At 38.5% G+C, this 19628-nt stretch overlaps 1 protein-coding gene across 1 annotated transcript in view; it reads right to left on the minus strand.

Annotated features, from left to right (window-relative positions):
- Ctnna1 (catenin alpha 1) overlaps window positions 1–19628 on the minus strand; it is a 130504-nt gene that overhangs the window by 85311 nt on the left and 25565 nt on the right. Inside the window, exons 2-3 of the mRNA XM_090331440.1 lie at window positions 15244–15350; window positions 13139–13334 (exon numbers count right to left, since the gene is read on the minus strand). Of these exons, the coding sequence (XP_090187566.1) occupies window positions 13139–13334; window positions 15244–15348 (301 nt within the window). The 5' untranslated portion in view covers window positions 15349–15350. The remainder of the gene's footprint in view (window positions 1–13138; window positions 13335–15243; window positions 15351–19628) is intronic.

Here is a 19628-nt window from a genome sequence, read left to right on the forward strand (position 1 = left end):
CTTTTAATTAAAAAAATGTTTCTTCTGTGTGACATAATAGTACTCTTTTTTTTTTTTTTTTTTTTTTTGGCCAGTCCTGGGCTTGAGCTCAGGGCCTGAGCACTGTCCTTGGACTTTCTCAAGGCTAGAGCTCTACCACTTGAGCCTCAGCACCACTTCTGGCTTTTTTCTATGTATGTGGTACCGAGGAATCGAACCCGGGTCTTCGTGCATGCTAGGCAAGCACTTTAACCACTAGGCCAAACTCCTGGCCCTAAAGTCTGTGATTTTTTGTTTTGTTTTGTTTTTTGTTTTTTGCCAGTCCTGGGAGCTCAGGGCCTGAGCACTGTCCTTGGACTTTCTCAAGGCTAGAGCTCTACCACTTGAGCCTCAGCACCACTTCCGGCTTTTTTCTATGTATGTGGTACCGAGGAATCGAACCCGGGTCTTCATGCATGCTAGGCAAGCACTTTAACCACTAGGCCAAACTCCCGGTCCTAAATAGTACTCTTGAAAATTTCTTTTTTTTTTTTTTTTGGTGGGTCATGGGGCTTGAACTCAGCCTGGTGCTGTCCCTGAGCTCTTCAGCTCAAGGCTACCACCTACCTGGGCCTGGGCATTGTCCCGAGCTCTTCAGCTCAAAGTTACCACCCTACCTTTGTGCCAAGCCCCACTTCCCTTTTTCTAGAGGTTAATTGTAGATAAAGGTCTCAGGTCCTTTTGTGCCCTGGGCTGGCTTTGAACCTTGATCCTCAAACTTTGAACTTTGATCCTCAGGTCTCAGCCTCCTGAGTAGTTAGGATTATACAGGTGCAAGTCACTGTGCAATGACTGCCCCCGGCTTACTCTTGAAATTGTATCTCCAATTAGCATAGAAAAACCAAAAGTAGAGCTATGGCTCAAAGTGATAAAACACTACCCTTGAGCAAAAAAGCTCAGAGATGGCGCTCAGGAGGCATACCCATGTGTGTGCCTGTGTGCGTTGTCAGTATGTCAGTCATGGAGTTTGCACTTAGATCCTGAGCACTATCTCCCAGCATGCGTGAATAAAACAGGCCACTCTCTCCGCACTCATTCTCTCCATTGATCTGGCAAAAATCTTAGGCTACTAGAAAATATAGCATAGTTACAGAAAAACAATGATTCAAAGTATCTTTGACAGGTTCTTTAAAAGAATTTTCTGGTACACTTCTGCTTTTTTAAAACCACGAAATTGTTTATCTTTTGTGAAAATTAAGCCTATGAATAAATATTTAACATCAACTTATTCACAGCTTAATCAGTAGATCCTAGAAAACTTCTTTCTCACCCTCTGAGAATAAGGAAACGAACTGTGGTTATTTCCTTTTCCAGTTGACAGAATGATCTTTAAAAAAAAAAGTACCATATCCATGTTCTCATTTTCCTTACTAATTCAAGTGCGCCCTGCTGCTATTCACAAACACTCCAAAGAGAGACACTTACTTCCTGATTACACATTCAAATAAATGCGTAACATGCATTTCAACTTGGAATCACTATTTAAGAAATCAACTAGAGGGGCCAGGAATTTGGCCTAGTGGTTAAAGTGCTTGCCTAGCATGCATGAAGACCCGGGTTCGATTCCTCGGTACCACATACATAGAAAAAAGCCAGAAGTGGTGCTGAGGCTCAAGTGGTAGAGCTCTAGCCTTGAGAAAGTCCAAGGACAGTGCTCAAGCCCTGAGCTCAAGCCCAGGACTGGCCAAAAAAAAAAAAAAAAAAAAAAAACTAGTGGAAACCAAAGTTACTGCAATATCATGACTGAAGTCATGCCAATGCCAAAATTTTAGTGCTTATGAGAGAACTTCCTGATACATTGTACAAATATATTAAGGCATTTAACTTTTAAAATATTTTATCTTGGTGTTATTTTTGTCAGTTAAAGAAGAGAGACCTTAAAACAAACAAACAAACAGCAATTTCAAAATGACAGAATCTCACTGTTCTTTCTCACCTCCAAGTTAGCTATACTAGCACTTGACTCTGCAAAGCAGCATACGTTCCCACAAGGGTAATGATTCAGGAGACGCCCTTGACACAACCCAAGTCAAAGAAAATATAGCTGCGACCCAACAGACTTACAGTCTAAGTTGAACTGTCATGACAACTTTAAGTTATAAAACTCACAACTGACAACCAGTTAATGACTTCTCCAATTTATATTTTGCTTTTCCTGTTAAATGAAAAAATATATAAAATGCTAAAACTGGAGGTAAAGGACCAATAATGAACATTTTCTTTAATCATAGTCCTCAGAAATATATGAGGGATAAGAAATGGATGAAAGCACTTCTAACAAGGGACACAACAGGGATTTCAAAAAGACATACACACAAAATAAGTGGAAGAAAATTCTACTCAGCAATAGAAAAGGTAAAGCAACAAATGAGAATTGAGAACTCAAAGCAAGAATGAGAAACATCATCAAACTAATTAGATTTAATGAAAAAAGTTATACGAACCTGAAAACCAGACATAACTTTAATCTCAGAATATTAAATGTTTCCTTGAAAATGCTCTTTCAAAAACATCATTAGCACATTTTGTAACTCATACTCTACATTCTCTCATTTTTCTTCTGTTAGAAAAGAGCCATACATAATATCAAGCTCCTGATCTCAGCCGTATTAGTACCACATTAACCAGTCCACCAGATAAGGAAAATTCAATCTCTCACCACACAAAACTTCCCAAAGCTGTTTTAAGTCATCACATCAAGAACTCCGTAAACCCAGCCTTCACTGTTTCCTGCCTACCTCTCAAATCCTACATTTGACAGTTACTTTGTCCAGATCACATCTACCTTTTAACATCTGTCATCCAGGTGTCTAGATTAGATGTGGGCACATCACTAACTAGACAGAAGACCAATTTTCACCTCTAGTCAGTTTCCAGAAGGAAAAAGAAATTTTATTTCAAAAATCTGACAACTTATGCTCAGTATTCCTTCTGTCAAGGATGAAATACATTATTTCCCTTTCAGTTGTTTTGCCAAGATTTACAATGAGAAACACATTCCAGAACATGCAGAGTGTGTTGTTTCTGTCTGTCAATCTGTCTGACCCCTCCCTCTCTCTCCTTTCCTCATACACTTACACACACACACACACACAACAGTTTTTTTTCAAGGTGTACCAAGGAAGTTAATATTCTAGAGCTATTTTTAATCCTTTCTTTACACCATTGTGCTCAAAGACCATCAGGGGTTTGTGTGCATGTTTTTTACTTTAACAAGCTGAGAAGGTAATTACACCATTAGAGAAAATTCACAAATCAACTCCAGGTACCCCAATTACCTAGATACTAACAAGTTTACCATTTTCATAGCCAACAAATAATGTTATCAGGTTCTAAAATTAATGATTTTTTTTTTTTTTGCCAGTCCTGGGCTTGAGCTCAGGGCCTGAGCACACTGTCCTTGGACTTTCTCAAGGCTAGAGCTCTACCACTTGAGCCTCAGCACCACTTCCAGCTTTTTTCTATATGTGGTACTGGGTCTTCATGCATGCTAGGCAAGCACTTTAACCACTAGGCCAAACTCCCGGCCCAATTAATGACATTTTTATATGACATTTCATGTAAAGGCCAAAATTTAGGATTAAATACTGAAGCCAGGTATACCAGTGGCTCACACCTGTAATCCAATCTACTCAGGAGGCTGAGATCTTAGGACTGAGGTTTGAAGCCAGGCAAGAAAGTCAATGAGATTCTTATCTAACAAAGTACTCAGAAAAAGCCTGAGTGGCACAGTGGCTCAAGTGATGAAACGCTAGTCTTCAGCCAAAGAAGCTCAGGGGCTGAGGTTAGGATGTAGCACAATGGCAAAGCGCTTGCCTAGCAAGTCCACAGTCCTAGGTTCAATCCCCAGAACCAAAAAAAGAAAGAAAAGAAAGACTCAGGAGCAGTGCCCAGGCCCCATGTTCAGGCCAGGCCTCAAGACTGGCAAAACAAAAACAAAAATTATTGAATGCCTTTAATAATTTGGAGCATTACAACTACTCAAGAACAATGTACATACATTAGCAACATTTACCTAAAGAAGTGGAATAGTGGTCCTAAAAGCCAGAATCTGAAGTTTCAAAAGGATTGTGCTTCAAAGCCAGCCCAGGCAGAAAAGTTCCTAAGACTCTTACCTTCAATTAACCACCAAAAAGCTGGAAGTGAAGCTCAGGCTCAAGTTTCAGAGCTCTAGCTTTGAACCCAAAAACTCACAGACAATGCCCAGGCTTTAAGTTCAAGCCCCAGGACTGGCACTTGCACACACATGCACATACAAATTAAATACAAAATTATGACATGTACTATCATTATTGATTTCCAACTCCAAAGTTATTCTATTTCTGTTACATTACTGGATTAATAAAGGAAATTTGAAAGCATCATCTCTACTAATAAGCCACATCTCAACTGACAATCTATCAGATTTTAAACAATCAGTAAGCAAGAATACTGCTATAGGAAAAATATACATTTCGGGGAATGTATATTTGTATACATTCAAGGAATGTAAATATATTTTATGCTGTCAAGTGCTGTAAAAAAACAAAAGAACCAAGTAACCTTTTTTTTATTCTACCAAGTAACTATTTTCCTGTTGCTAAAGGGAAAAAAATTAACAGGACTTCAATAAATCAACAAGGGATGGGGCCAGGAGTTTGGCCTAGTGGTAGAGTGCTTGCCTAGCATGCACGAAGACCCGGGTTTGATTCCTCAGTACCACATACATAGAAAAAAGCTGGAAATGGTGCTGAGGCTCAAGTGGTAGAGCTCTAGCCTTGAGAAAGTCCAAGGACAGTGCTCAGTCCCTGAGCTCAAGCCCAGGACTGGCAAAAAAAAAAAAAAAAAAATCAACAAGGGAAAACATTTATAGATAACTAGAACCACTTTACTAATAGTCACAGGCAGTATCTTTTAGATATATTAGTAAACAACCAAAGAGTTCAACATCTACTACCATTGTAATATTTCCTCTGTGATGTTGGGGGTTGGATTCAAGGTCTTACACAGGCTAGACAAGTACTCTACTACTGAGTGACACCCGCAGCCCCAATATGGCAATTTTTGTTTTACAAGAATCCTTTCAGACTATTCTAGTATTTGTCTAAAAATTAAATGTGTGCATTGCATTCCTTATTTTATTTGTGTATTTTTTTTTTTTTTGCCAGTCCCTGGGGCTTGAACTCAGGGTCTAAGCAGTGTCCTAAAAATCTGAAATTTCTGTTTGCAATAGTAGGGGGAATTCAGGGCCTCATACTTCCTTATCAGGTGGCTCTACTGTTAGGCCATTCCTCTATCTCCTTGAAATGCCATGACAATTGCTCAAATGTAGCAAAATGTGAAGAACTTAAACACTGATAAAAGAAACAGAAGTTATGCCTACAGAGACATAACTTCCTCATTCAACATAGTAAAGGCTCAAATGTCAAGTCTTCCCAAACTGATATATAAGCTTAACATAATTATCAAAATATTATACTTTTTGCCAGGCACAGTGGCTCACACCTCTAATCCTACTCAGGAGGCTGAGATCTAAGGATCACAGTTCAAAGCCAGCTCAGGCACTACTAAAGACCGTAAGACTCTTGTCTACAACTAATATCTAGAAAAGGGGAAGGGGGCTGTGGCTCTAGAGACAGGGTGGTAATCTTGAGCTGAAGAGCTCAAGGACAGCACTCAGGCCCAGAGTTCAAGTCCCATGATACACCCTCCAAAAAAAAAAAAAAAAAAAATCAGACTTTTTTTTTTTTAAAACTACTCAAGTTAGGGAAAGGCAAAACTACTACAACGCTAAAACTACTTAAAAAATCAACTAGGCGGGGCCAGGAGTTTGGCCTAGTGGTTAAAGTGCTTGCCTAGCATGCATGAAGACCCGGGTTCGATTCCTCGGTACCACATACATAGAAAAAAGCCGGAAGTGGTGCTGAGGCTCAAGTGGTAGAGCTCTAGCCTTGAGAAAGTCCAAGGACAGTGCTCAGGCCCTGAGCTCAAGCCCAGGACTGGCAAAAAAAAAAAAAAAAAAAAAATCAACTAGGCCAGAGGCACAATTCAGTGGTGGAATGTCAGCTTCTAGGCAGCTCACAAATACAAGGCTGTGAATTCAAATCCTAGTATCAAAATAAAGAGGAAGAAATTGTGAGGGAAGGAAATAAGGAAGGCATGGAAGGAAGGAAAGAATTGAGTCTATCCAATTTTAATACTGATATAGTTATAGCAATCGACTGTTATATTGGCAGACAAACACATGAATCAATGGACAAAAAAGATAATCTAAATCTAATTCCATGCACTTCTCAATGCAAGATTCTAGAGCGACTTCATGGTCAAAAAGGGAAAAGGGAATGACATAACATCTTACATAAAACTTAACCAAAAGTTATCATAGATTTACATGTATAATGGAAAAACTTACAAACTATTGTAAGAAAACATGAAAATCCACTGGGCACCAGTAGCTCACATTTATAATGCTAGGATCTGAGGACAGCAGTTCAAAGCCAGTCTAAGCAGGAATAATCACTGGAAGTGGCACTAAGGCTCAAGTAGTAAGAGTGATAGCTTTAAGGGGGGGTGGGCGGGGAAATAGTGTATAGGCCCAGAGTTGAAGCAAAAAGGGACAGAAAACTTGAAAATCTTCATGAACTAAATGTTGGTGAAAAATATTTAAACATGGAAAAAGACATGATCCACAACTAGTTACACTTTTTTTAACAAAATGGAAAATTTTTACCAACGCCAAAAAAAAAAAACCTTACAAGATGAAAAATAAGGGAAAATTGTCACTTTTTCATGGAGTAATGATATTCATGCCATGGATTATCCACACTCCAACTTGGATAGCTCTCAGGAACATGCTAAGCTGCAGGTAGAGTGGCAGAGCCAGTATTAAAAGGTTATTCAGTGTGCGTCCACTAATATGACATTCTTAAAAAGGCCGGACTATAGAGTGGAGAACAGATTAGTTACCAAGGATCTGGGGGGGAAAAAAAAAAAGGAGATCTTTGAGGATAAGGAATAGTTGTCTTAGTTACAATAGTGGTTACATTAATCTACATATGCAACCAAAGAATTGAGAACATATACATGTACCAATGTCAATTTCCTGGTTCTGATTCTGTGCCATAGTTTCATAAAGTATAACCACTAAGATAAACTGAGTGAAAGGCACACTACATCTCTGTACTGTCAACTTCCCATCAACCTATAATTATTTTAAAATAAGTTAAAAAGTAAACCAGGTAATTTACTTTTTTATCAACATAACTAAGTATTAGAGCAAATACTGTCAAGCAATTTTAAACTGACTGAAAATGTACAGCAGAATTCTAATGATCCAAAACTGAAATATGTTCTTAGTCTAGGTAATTCACCTGAGTGTTTTTATTTTTGTTTTGGGGGGTTGAGGGTTTTCTCTGTTGTGAGGCTTGAATGCAGGGCCTGGGCAATGTCACTGAGCTCTTTTGCTCAAAGCTTCAAACCACAATCCTTAGATCTCAGCCTCCTGAGCAGGTAGGACATTAGGCATGAGCCACCAGCGCCCAGCTTACCCGAGTGTTTTTTGTTTTTGCCAGTCATGGGGCTGGAACTCAGGGCCTGGGCACTGTTCTTGGACACTTTTTGCTCAAGGGTAGCCCTCTACCACTGGAGCTCTACTTCTGGCTTTTTCTGAGTATTGTGGTACCGAGGAATCGAACTCAGGGCTTCATGCATGCTAGACAAGCACTCTGCCACTAAGCTATGCTCCCGGCCCTTAATACCCATGTCTCAACACGCTTCTAAGCCATTCACGTCACAGTAAAATAGTTCACTGTTCAAAGCCAGCACAGGCACTAAAGTCCTTGAGACTCTTATCTCCAATTAAGTACCAATAAACCAGAAATGGCCTTATGGCTCAAGGAGTAGAGCAGTAGCCTTGAGCTGAAGAGCTCAGGGACAATGTCCAGGCCCAGAGTTCAAGTCCCACAACTGACACACAAAAAAAAGATCAATTAGTTGGGGCATTGGTAGCTCACACCTACAATCCTAGCTAAAGTAGCTGAAGGCTGAAATGTCAGGATCTTAGTTTGAAGCCAATCCAGGCAGGAAGTCCATGGGACTACTACCTCCAATTAACCACCAAATCTAAAAAGCCTTGTGGGGACAGGAGTAGGGGTGAAGTTGGGAAGAACAGCTCAGGGACAGAACCCAGGCTCTGAGTTCAAGCCCCAGCATCAGAACCAAAAATTTTAAAAAATAAGAAATAACAAAATAATTACTTTGCAAAGGCAAGCTAGTAAACTTGTACAACTAACTGGTCACTTCTCCCTTTGCATTATTTAATTGTATCAATCCTTTCCATAACAGACCCATCTTTTTTATTGGGGCGGGGGTGGGGAGTAGGTAGTAGTACTAAGGGACCCTACCACTGTGAATATCCTCAGATTTTAGGCTCTTCCCCTAAACTGCCTCTTAACTTCATTACTCAGCTAAGAAACTTATCTCCCCCAAAACATACTTTTCCTCATATTCTATGTTGCCCAGATGGCGGAACTTCTTAAGACAGGAAGAAAATTAAAGAGACATACTTCAGTTTAATTTAAGAAAAAAAAGGCTTTAAAAATAAACCAAACCACTACTGGAAAGAGTTACTTCCTGAGGCAGTTAGTCCTGTGTCACTTAGCATATTGAAGCATATGGGAAGCTGTTAAGCCTATCTCAACAATAAAATTATCTGATTCTGTATCATTTCCCTAATTGTTCTCCCTTATTTTTTTAATTTTTAATTTTTATTGTAATTAATAGAAAGGTTACATTATACTCGCCAGATAGAAAGTGCATTACTTCATAAACATTGCTACCTTTTCTCTTTTTTTGTTGTTGTTTGGGTTTTTTGTTGTTGTTGCCCGTTGTGGGGCTTGAACTGTCCTTGGACTTTTCTCAAGGCTAGAGTTCTACCACTTGAGCCACGGCACCACTTCCACCTTTTTTTGTATGTATGTGGAACCGAGGCATTGAACCCTGGCCTTCGAGCATGCTAGGCAAGCACTACCACTAGGCCAAACTCTTGGCCCCTGTCCCCCCTTCTTGGCCTGGCACTCTCCAACCCACACTCTAAACTCTACCTCCAAGACCGAATCATGGGTGCAAGCCTGTAATTCCAGATACTTGGGAGGCTAAGGCAGAAGGATGCCAAGTTCCAAGCAAATCTGTGTTACACAGTGAAACTCTTTATCTAAACACCAAAAACAAAAATATTATAAATAAAAGCTAACCCTTATCCCTTTTTGGTGCTACAATCAAACCAACAATTCTACACATGCCAAGGTCTCACCCTACTACTAAGCTACACTCCCAACCCCCAACTCTCAAATTTTCTTATCAGCTAATACTCTTCTACTAGTACTCATCTCTCATCAAGGTCCTCACCGTTACCCAAATTTGTTTTTCTTACTTAGATAACTCTTCCCTTCCAATATTTCACTCTTCAAAATCTAGCACAAGCTGAATTTCTGATCCTATACTTATTCTCTCATTCCCAAGCCGCTCATGCTATTCCTTTATTTTCATGTCCATTGGTCCTAATTGTAAGGTCTAAGACAAAACAGAAAAATAACCTCTTGGCTGCTAGAAGACTTTCCATCAGTTAAGACTATTCACACTTTTTTCTGCATCTGACATGACAGGCTGGCACTATCATATCCTGCATCTCTGCTGAACTGGGGGGCGGGGAGGGGGTTTCAGACCCTTTTTTTCCCAGCCTAGAACAATGATCCTCCCAATCTCTGCATTCCCAATAGTCTCAGCTACAGCTGAGCCACTGGTGCTTAGCAAGACTTACACTTTTTATTTTAAAAGAGTGTCAAAGAATTTGTACACATTTCAAATGATGAGTAAGCAGCTCCTACAATAGAGTCAAGCTATCTCAATTCATTATGAAAGAACCTGTGCCAAACCATAATACACATTTGATTCTATTTACGAACAGGAAGTTTACATTGCTATTTGTTAATATTCTTCAAAGAGGAGTAAGGTATATATAGCTCATTTATTCTTGCCTCATATGAGCTTACCTTACACACACAGACAAGGTAGTGTCCCAAGTTCAATCCCCTATACCACAAAAATGAAAAAAGAAAATCTTCAAAGAAAAAAACAGTCAAAAAAATAAATAAAAAGCACTTCAGCTTTTCTTATCTGATACTATGATAACAGGACTTCTTTGTTTTGTTTCTTTCTTGGCAAAAAGGCAAGTTATAGTGTGATCATAAATAACTACAAAGTTGGACTGAGACAAATCTTTATGATTCAGAACCACATAAAGAAAAAGAACAAGAAAACAACAGATATGCATCCTAAATTGTTGGATCTTTTCAGAACCCTGACTGCTTCCGATTTACAACAGAAAAACTTTATAAAAAGAAACAAAATGATGCAACAAGTTAACTTCAAGCTGGTTGTGGTGGCTCATGCCAGTAATCACAGCCACTCAGGAGACTGAGATCTGAGGATTAAAGTTCAAAGCCAGCTCACGCACTAAAGTTTATGAGACTCATCTCCAATTAACCTCTAGAAAAAGGGAAATAGGGCTGTGGCTCAAGGAGTAGGGCTGTAGCCTTGACTTAATGAGCTCAGGGACAGTACCCAGACCCAGAGGGTCAAGCCCCATGACCAACCAAAAAAAAAGTAATGTATTTTGAAAATAAATATCTTGGCCAACAAACTCAATAGACCTGGCCAAACTCATCTCTTAATGTAATTATGAGCTTCATAACAGGCTGCAAGGAGGGGTAGAGAACAGACCTTGCCCATAGTAGTCTGTTCAATAAGGGACTTTAAAACTAGATGATTCAACTGCTTTTAATTCATTCAGAATCAAGTTTAAGTTTATTCAAGTGTCCTTTAAAAGTTCACCCAGAACCTATGAATGCCAATTTGTAAATATGTTTGCAAATTTATCAAGTAAGGTGAGTTAATTCTAATTCAATGATTGGTGTCTGTGAAAGGAAAGAGAAAATCTTAGAGCCATGTAAGTTTGTGGAAAATCCATGGCCATTGGAGTAGTATGACTCCAACACATAGTAGAACACAAATAATTGGAAACCACAAGAACCTGGTATAAAGTCATAGAACAGAGTCCTCCTCATTCCAAGGAAGAACCAACCCTGCCAAAAGCATGACCTCAGATTTCTGACATTCAGAACTAGGAGGATAAATATATCTTTTCCGAGGGGCATTGGTGGCTCACACCTGTAATCCTACTCAGGAGGCTGAGGATCGCAGTTCAAAGTAAACCCAGGCATTAATGTCCCTGAGACTTTTATATCCAATTAACTACCAGAAGTGGCACTGTGGCTCGACTGGCAGAGTGTTAGTCTTCAGGTGAAGAACTCAGGGATAATGCCCAGGCCCAGAGTCCAAGCCCTGCCACTGACTCCCCCCCCCACCCCCCCACCCCCCCCACCCCCCACCCCGCAAATTATCTTTTTCTACACCACCAATTTGTATCTACTTATGTCATGGAAGGTGTAGGAATCTGTTGGGAGCCAGAGTAGAATCAAATTGTACCTTGATTTGCATCAGACCATGGCTTTATTGTCTTATTGTTTTATGGCCTTATTCTGTTTAAATTACCTGAGATTTACCATATGAATGTAACAGTTGGAAGTTCCCTGGTTTCAAGAAGGGATATAAGCTGGAGTTGACAATAAACGAGGCAGTCTTTACTTGGGCTGCAGACATCCCGGACCCGGTGTGTCTGTCTCTCTTCTATTTTTTCCTAGTCCTTGCCCCCTATTTCAGGAACCCCAATCTGCGAACCCTGGTTTGCTGCTGGCTGGCCCCGGCAGGAATCTCTATGTAGCCACCTAATTCATATTAACAATTTTAGTAATTTCATAATTTTGGTACTGAAACATTTATCTTTAGTCTGAATATTGAGAGGAAGAGTCACCAAACAAGGTTTTTTTTAGTTCATAATTCAAACAAAGTTGGAAATGTCACCTCTTACTCATGGATGACCCCTGTGGGTAATGTCCTTTAATGTATTTTTGTTGTTATTATTATGGGGTACTTTCATAGAGATGAATTTCATGTCAAGACTCCACTTTACTGCCTATGCACCATAGAAATAATGAAGTTCCCTAAAGGCGAATAAAGAACCTATTCGTAAGAAGGAATCGAGTCAACGTAAGTGACATCAACAGTCTGCGCCCAGGCTGAGTTCAAGCCCCATGACCCACAAAAAAAAAAAAAAAAAACTGAACATAACACTCTTCGGCATCTACTCAGATGACAGCTCAGGATATCCATGTTCACTGCTGCACTATTATTAATAGCTAAGTTATGGAAACAGCCCCGATGGCCTACAACAAATGAGTGAATCAAGAAAATGTGATTCGTGTGTGTGTGTGTGTGTGTGTGACTGAAGGATAGTAAAGAAGTTACACCAAAGGTGTAACTCCTCTGAATAACTTAAGTACTATTTATCAAAGCAAATAAGAATAAATAAAAACACGTTTCTATGTGGGGAAAAGATGGGCAAAAGAATGGAGGGAAGGTGAGCAAATATAGTCAAATGTATTCAATATATACTAGGTAAAAAATGAACTAGCTACCTCATGGATAAGGACCACAGGGGCAAATAGGGAAGAACAGAATTAAGGGTGACATTGTCCAAGAAACATTATACTCATAACCTGACATGTGGAACTGTTAGCCCTTTGTACAGCTACTTAATAGTTAAACAAAGATTGTTCAAAACAGGGAAATAAAGTTTATGTTCCAGAAATCCTCTTTTCAAACATAACAATGACAGTTTCTACTGATAAACTGTGGAATATCATTAATCCACTAATTCTGAGTTTTTCAAAACATAATTCCCTTAAGACATAATTTACTTAGATTAAACTCAAACCAGTACAAATACGCATGACAAAATGGAACTTCAAGGGTATTTTCAGAATGAATATTATCAAGCAAGTTATCTTTCAATTTGATTGCCCCACACTGTCAGTAAGAACATAAAAAGAGCCAGTGTTGGTAGTACACATTTATACCCCTAGGAATTCACAAGCTGAAATTTGAGGTTCCATGGTTCCCTTCCCAGCAAAAAAGGCTTTTTCTAGAAAGCGTTTTCTGTATATAAAAAGCAGTATTAATTTACCTTGTTTTCGTACATCTTCTACAGCAGCCTCAAGCTCCTCCTTGAGATACTGACTCTCTTTTGCAATTTTATCCCCCTTCTCCAAGAAATTCTCCGTTGCTTGCTCAACAGATGCAGCCAAAACATGAGCCTTTTTAGAACGACCTCTTTTTTTATTAGAGGGTCCCTTAGTATTGGTGTTTACCAGTGTTGTAACCTGAATGTTTCATTTAAAAAAGAAAAAAGTAAATTAAACTGTTATTTAAATTGAAACTAAGACTTAAGGGTAAGTATTGTACCTCAGTGGTAAAACACTTGCCCAGCATGACAGGCCTGGCATTCAATTCCTAGTACCACAGAAAATTAACAAAATAAACAAAAATGGAAATAACCGAAAGACTAACATTTTTTATTCATAAGAAAATAAAATACAACACTTAAGAGATTCTGCTAAGCACTAAGTAACATACAACTCTAAATCAAAGATACATTGAAATATTATTAAACTAAGATTTTGAAATGATTTAGCTTTCTCGGTATGTAACATAAGAACTGTAACACATTATAATTCCTCTATCATTAGGCTTGCTTTTTATAAATTAAAAATAATTATTAGAGACTAATTATATGTCTATCACTAAGAATTCCTAAAAGGTTACTAATGAACTTATCTGTACTTGAGAGTTAACATTTTTCTCAGTTAATCTTTATGGAAACAGTCTTTACTATGTATCCCAGGTTGAGCTAAAAAAAAAAAAAATCACAATCCTCCAAAGTAGTCTCATCAACTTTCCTGCCCAAGCTGGCTTTGAACCTGTGAGACTCTTATCTCCAATTATCCAACAGAAAACCAGAAATGGCACTGTGGCTCAAAGTGTTAAGAGCACTAGCATTGATAAAGAAAGAGCTCAGGGACAATGGCCAGGCCCAGAGTTCAAGTCCAACAACTGATTGAAAAAAAATTATTAACACAAATATTAGCAATTAATTAGTAAAGCCCATTAACAATGAAAAAAATGATTGCTCTCAGAAGCCTACTGTGAATACTTTAAGTTAACCATTAAATTAACCATCAGTAATAAATATAATACCAAATGATCAGTGGGTTGAAGATGACTCAAGATTTCTTACAATATGAGTGCAAAAGACCTAAGGACTACACAACATGAAATCCAAAAACAATAAATATTCTAATCTTACCATACATACACCTACATTTAGATAAATATAAGCTGAAATGAATTTTTAGTAGTAAATGCCACCATATCACATTTCTCCTTCACTAAACGTATGTATGCATGTGTGTGTCTACAGATAGATACATACGTATTACACACATATATAAAGCGCAAAAATATATAGGGCCCAGGGTGGCCTACTGGTAGAGTGCTTGCCTAGTATGCACAAAGCCCTGGATTCGATTCCTCGGTACCACATACATAGAAAAAGCCAGAAGTGGCAGAGTAGCCTCGAGTAAAAGCCCAATGCCCAGGCCCCGAGTTCAAGCCCTAGGACTGGCAAAAAATAATTATTATTATATATATACCTGCCAAATAATCCTACACAATGATATATGCATTAAAATAAATATCAAAATGAAGTATCAAATATCAGTTATGGAACTTGAACTCCCTGAGCTCTTCAGTTCAAGGCTTCCACCCTAACCCTTGAGCCACGCGACACTTCCGGTTTTCTAGTGGTTAATTGGAGATAAGAGTCTCATGAACTTTAGTGACCAGGCTGGCTTTGAACCACAATCCCCAGATCTCAGCCTACTGAGTAGACAGGGTTACAGGCATGAGCCACCACACCTGACTCGAGTCCATTACTTAGAGTGGTTTACCTTCTAAGAAAAGGTAAAGTTATCTTCAAAGTGCAACCATTTAGAAAGTCAAGCTAAAACAATTTTTATTACTGGTAATAAGACTGAATAAAATAGCAACAACTGTGTTATAAAGGATTAAATAAATTCAATTACTAATAAAATCAACTCACTTCAGTACTATCAACAAAAGCTCAACCACTCAAATTGAGGCTTTGAACTAAATAATTTTGTTCTGTTAGCCAAGCCTATTGCCACAGAACCACTTTACAACAACTGTGTAATTTTGTTCCTAGATTCTTACCTGTGTAACAAGGGGCTCCAACAGTCTTTCTACAGCCAAAGTCCTGATCTCTAGACTTTTGGGGTCCCATTTGAAGTTTATGTTGCCTGTGTGCAGAGTAGTCATTTCTAAGAGAAACAAAAAGCGAGGTCAGACAAAAATCAATTATAAACAATAAATCTGACGTAAGAACTTCTGTATCAAGAAAACTACATTCACTGCAATAGAAAAATAATTCTAACTAGTCTTCAACCTCTTTTGCTTAACTATTTCATATTTACAAAAGCTTTTACTACAAGATAGTGCTTTCAAACACACAGAACTTTTCCTTTTAAATTTTACTATTACTATAAAGATGTTTCTATTTATAGTTTTTACATTTTAGAAGCGTTAGAAACCAACATGAAGTCCTAAAGTGAAAACTATTTTAAAAGAAATCTATCAAATAGAACAAAACCTATATATATGAGGCCATACAGTATGATGCTAAATGAAAGGACCTCTAGGATATAGAAACAAAAGCCATATAATGAGTGATTGTTGTCCTTAATATATTATGTTATCTCCCATCACTTTTGCTGTCCCTTGGTTATCTCATATTGTTACAGTATTTTACCTTGTTATCTAATATATTGTATATATGCTTGATTGGTTATTTGAAACTGGATAGGGAAGGGGGGAAAACAACATGAGCGGCAGGGGGGTGGGAGGAGGGGAATGGGGACCAAGACAAGAGAAAGAGTATCAATGTATGTGAAGTAATGCACCTTCTATCTGGTGAATATAATGTAACCCTTCTATTAATTACAATAAAAAATATATGAAAAAAAGAAATCTATCAGAAACAAATACAAAAGATCCTAATTTTTCTTTTATTATTTTTACTTTTGGATCGGTGGTGGGACTTGAACTCGGGGCCTAGGCATGAGCTCTTCAGCTCAAGGATACTACCCTACCCCTTGAGCCACAGGGCCACTTCCAGTTTTCCAGTGGTTAATTGTTGATAAGAGTCCCTGTAATTCTAGCTACTCAGGAGGCTGAGATCTAAGGATCAAGTTTCAAAGCCAGCCCGGGCACAAAAGGACCTGAGACTCTTATCTCCAATTAACCTCTAGGAAAGGGAAAGTGGGGCTTGGCTCAAGGGTAGGATGGTAGCCTTGAGCTGTAGAGCTCAGAGACACCATCCAGGCCCAGGGATGGGGGGTAGCCTTGAGCTGAAGAACTCAGGGACAGCGCCCAGGCCGAGTTCAAGCCCCATGATCCACCAAAAAAAAAAAGTCTCTTGGTCTTTTGTTCCTGGCTAGCTTTGAACAGTGATTCTAAGATCTCAGCCTCCTGAGTAGCTAGGATTACAGGTGTGAGCCACAGTGCCTGGCCTAATTTTTCTTTCTTATATAAAAAGATGTATCTCACTTCTTATGGATTCTTTTAAAAGAATTTTTTATTCTAATACAATTAAGTCTTATGCCCTTTACAACTGAGAATATCAAAGACAAAAGAAATATTAAGCCACAATTTACCACAATTTAATTCTTATCAAGTTAAGATTGACTTACAAAAATAAAATGAAATGACTGTAGAATGAGTAAGAAAATGACCATTCTGCAATCTCCATCATAATAAAAACTGACTCTAGCAAGAATTATCAATGGATGTTAAAACCACTGGTTAGTACAAGAGAACCAAATATTTGAAAGGTACCAAGGTATTCCTGGGAAGTTACTTCCTAACAAAGGGCAAGTTTACGATAGTAAGATTTAATGGCCACCTTCTTAACTATGAACTAAAGTGAGCACTGCTAATAAACAAATACCTAATTCCTGCCCTTAACATAATAAAATGTGAAGTATCCTGTAGTACCTGTAAGTATTCTTACGGGTGTGGGGGGGGGAAGAATGTTTAAACTGAATCTAATCAAGCCTCTATATGGGGAATTTGAGATGTTTTTTTATGCTATGTATCCCTTTGGCAGTATCATGGAACCTATATAGCAGTGTTCAACAGAAACAGAATGTGAGCCAAGTGTCATTTAAGATTTTCTAGCAGCCACAGTAAGTAAAAGGGGGGCTGGAAGGGTAGCCTAGTGGTAGAGTGCTCACCTAGCATGCGTGAAGCCCTGGGTTCGATTCCTTAGTACCACATACACAGAAAAAGCCAGAAGTAGCAGCACTGTGGTTCTGGTGGCAGAGCGCAAGCCTTGAGCAAAGTTTCTAAGGACAGTGAGCAGGCCCTAAGTTCAAGCCCCAGGATGGCCCAAAAAACAAACAAAAAAGGTATGGCCAGGAGTTTGGCCTAGTGGTAGAGTGCTTGCCTAGCATGCACTAAGAAGGGGTTCGATTCCTTAGTATCAGATACATAGAAAAAGGTGGAAGTAGTGCTGTGACTCAAGTGGTAGAGCTCTAGCCTTGAGAAAACCCAAGAACAGTGCTCAGGCCCAGAGCTCAAGCCCAGGACTGGCAAAAAAAAAAAAAAAAAAAAAAGAATGTAGTGGAATTGATTTTAGTAATATACTTTAACAACATATTCAAGATATTATCATTCTAATATATGAGCAACATTTTAAGTGTTCAAAATACAGTATATATTTTACACTATGATACATTTCATTTCAGACAAGCTACCTGCAAAGTATTCAATAGCCACAAGTAGTTAGTAACTACCAACACACAATACAGATATAAACTGTTCTCAAACATTTTTACCTTTTTGGGGAGGCAGTATGAGGGGTTTGAACTCTTACTTGCTAGGAAGAAACTCTTATACCTGAACCATACCTCCAGCCACAATATCTTTTAAATACCCAAATACAAGTCAAAGGAAAAACAGACATTGGGGAGGCCAGATACGTTGGCTCACACCTGTAATCCTAGCTACTCAGGAGGCTGAGATCTTAGGATCAAGGTTCAAAGCCAGACTGGACTTATCTCCAATTAACCTCTAGAAAGAATGAAGCAGGGCTTGGCTCAAGGGTAGGGCGGTAGCCTTGAGCTGAAAAGCTCAGGGACAATGCCCAAGCCCAGTGCTCAAGCCAAGTTCAAGCCTATGACCCCTCCCCCCAAAAAGGAAAAACACTGAAAAGTTATTTTTAAAAATTGTAAGTTAATGTGCAATACAGTATCACATGTCCAACTACAGCTAACAGACATTTGCAGATTATTCCACCTAGCAACATCACAGAATACATTTTTTTCAGCAGCACATAGAACATTTTCCAAAATAGACCACATTTTAGGGCATAAAACAAATTCAGAAACACTGGAATTATTCCCTGCATTCTCTAAGACCACAAAGGCATCAAACTGGAAATGCATACCAATCTCCACCAATGAAAACCCTGTAACTCTTGGAGATTGAACAACACTGTTGAATCACCAATGGCTCATCGAGGAGATCAAAACAGAAATTCAACAGTTTATGAAATTTAACAAAAAGGAGTACACAAAATATCAGCTCCTCTGGGACACACAAAGGCAGTACTCAGAGGAAAATGTATATAGCTCTGAGTGCCTATATGAACAAATTGGAAAAATCGCAAAACAACAATTTAATGGCGTACCTTAAACTCTTGAAAAAAGAGCAACAAACCAACCCCAATCCCAGAAGGAAGCAAATTATTAAAATCAAAGCAGAATTAAATGAACTGGAGTAAAAAAAAAACTATAAAAAGAATCAACAAAGCAAGGAGTTTGTTCTTTGAAAAAATTAATAAAACTGACAGACCCTTAGCAAATCTTACCAAAAACAGAAGGGAACACACTCAAATAAACAAAATCACAGATGAGAACGGTAATATCACGACAGAAATTACCAAGATCCAGAGCATCATAAGGGAATACTTTTCAAACCTTCATGCCAACAAATTTGAGAATCTAGAAGAGATAAGATGGACTTCTAGCCAATATTAACATACCCACATTGAACCAAGAAGACCTAATCCAACTAAACAGACCTATTTCAAGTACTGAAATAGAACTGGCAATAAGAGACCTCCCATCCAAAAGCCCAGGGCCAGATGGATTCACAGCTGAATTCTATAAGGCCTTCAAAGCTAAGCTCACACCAATACTCCTCATGATCTTCAACGAAATTGAAAACCAAGGCTCTTCGCCAAACTCATTCTATGAAGCCATCATAACCCTCATCCCAAAACCAGACAGAGATTCATCAAAGAAAAGAACTATACATCCATTTCTTTAATTAATATTGATGCAAAATTCTCAACAAAATACTGGCCAACCGTCTTCAGCAACTCATCAAAAAATTATGCACCATGATCAAACAGGATTCATCACAGGGATGCAAAGCTGGTTCAACATACGCAAATCAATTAATATAATTCAACACAACAGGAGCAAGGACAAGAATCATGACTGTCTAGATAGATGCAGAAAAGGCATTTAACAAGA

Source organism: Megascapheus bottae, chromosome 4 (assembly GCF_031878675.1).
Source record: "Megascapheus bottae isolate mThoBot1 chromosome 4, mThoBot2.hap1, whole genome shotgun sequence".
Lineage (NCBI taxonomy): Eukaryota > Metazoa > Chordata > Mammalia > Rodentia > Geomyidae > Megascapheus > Megascapheus bottae.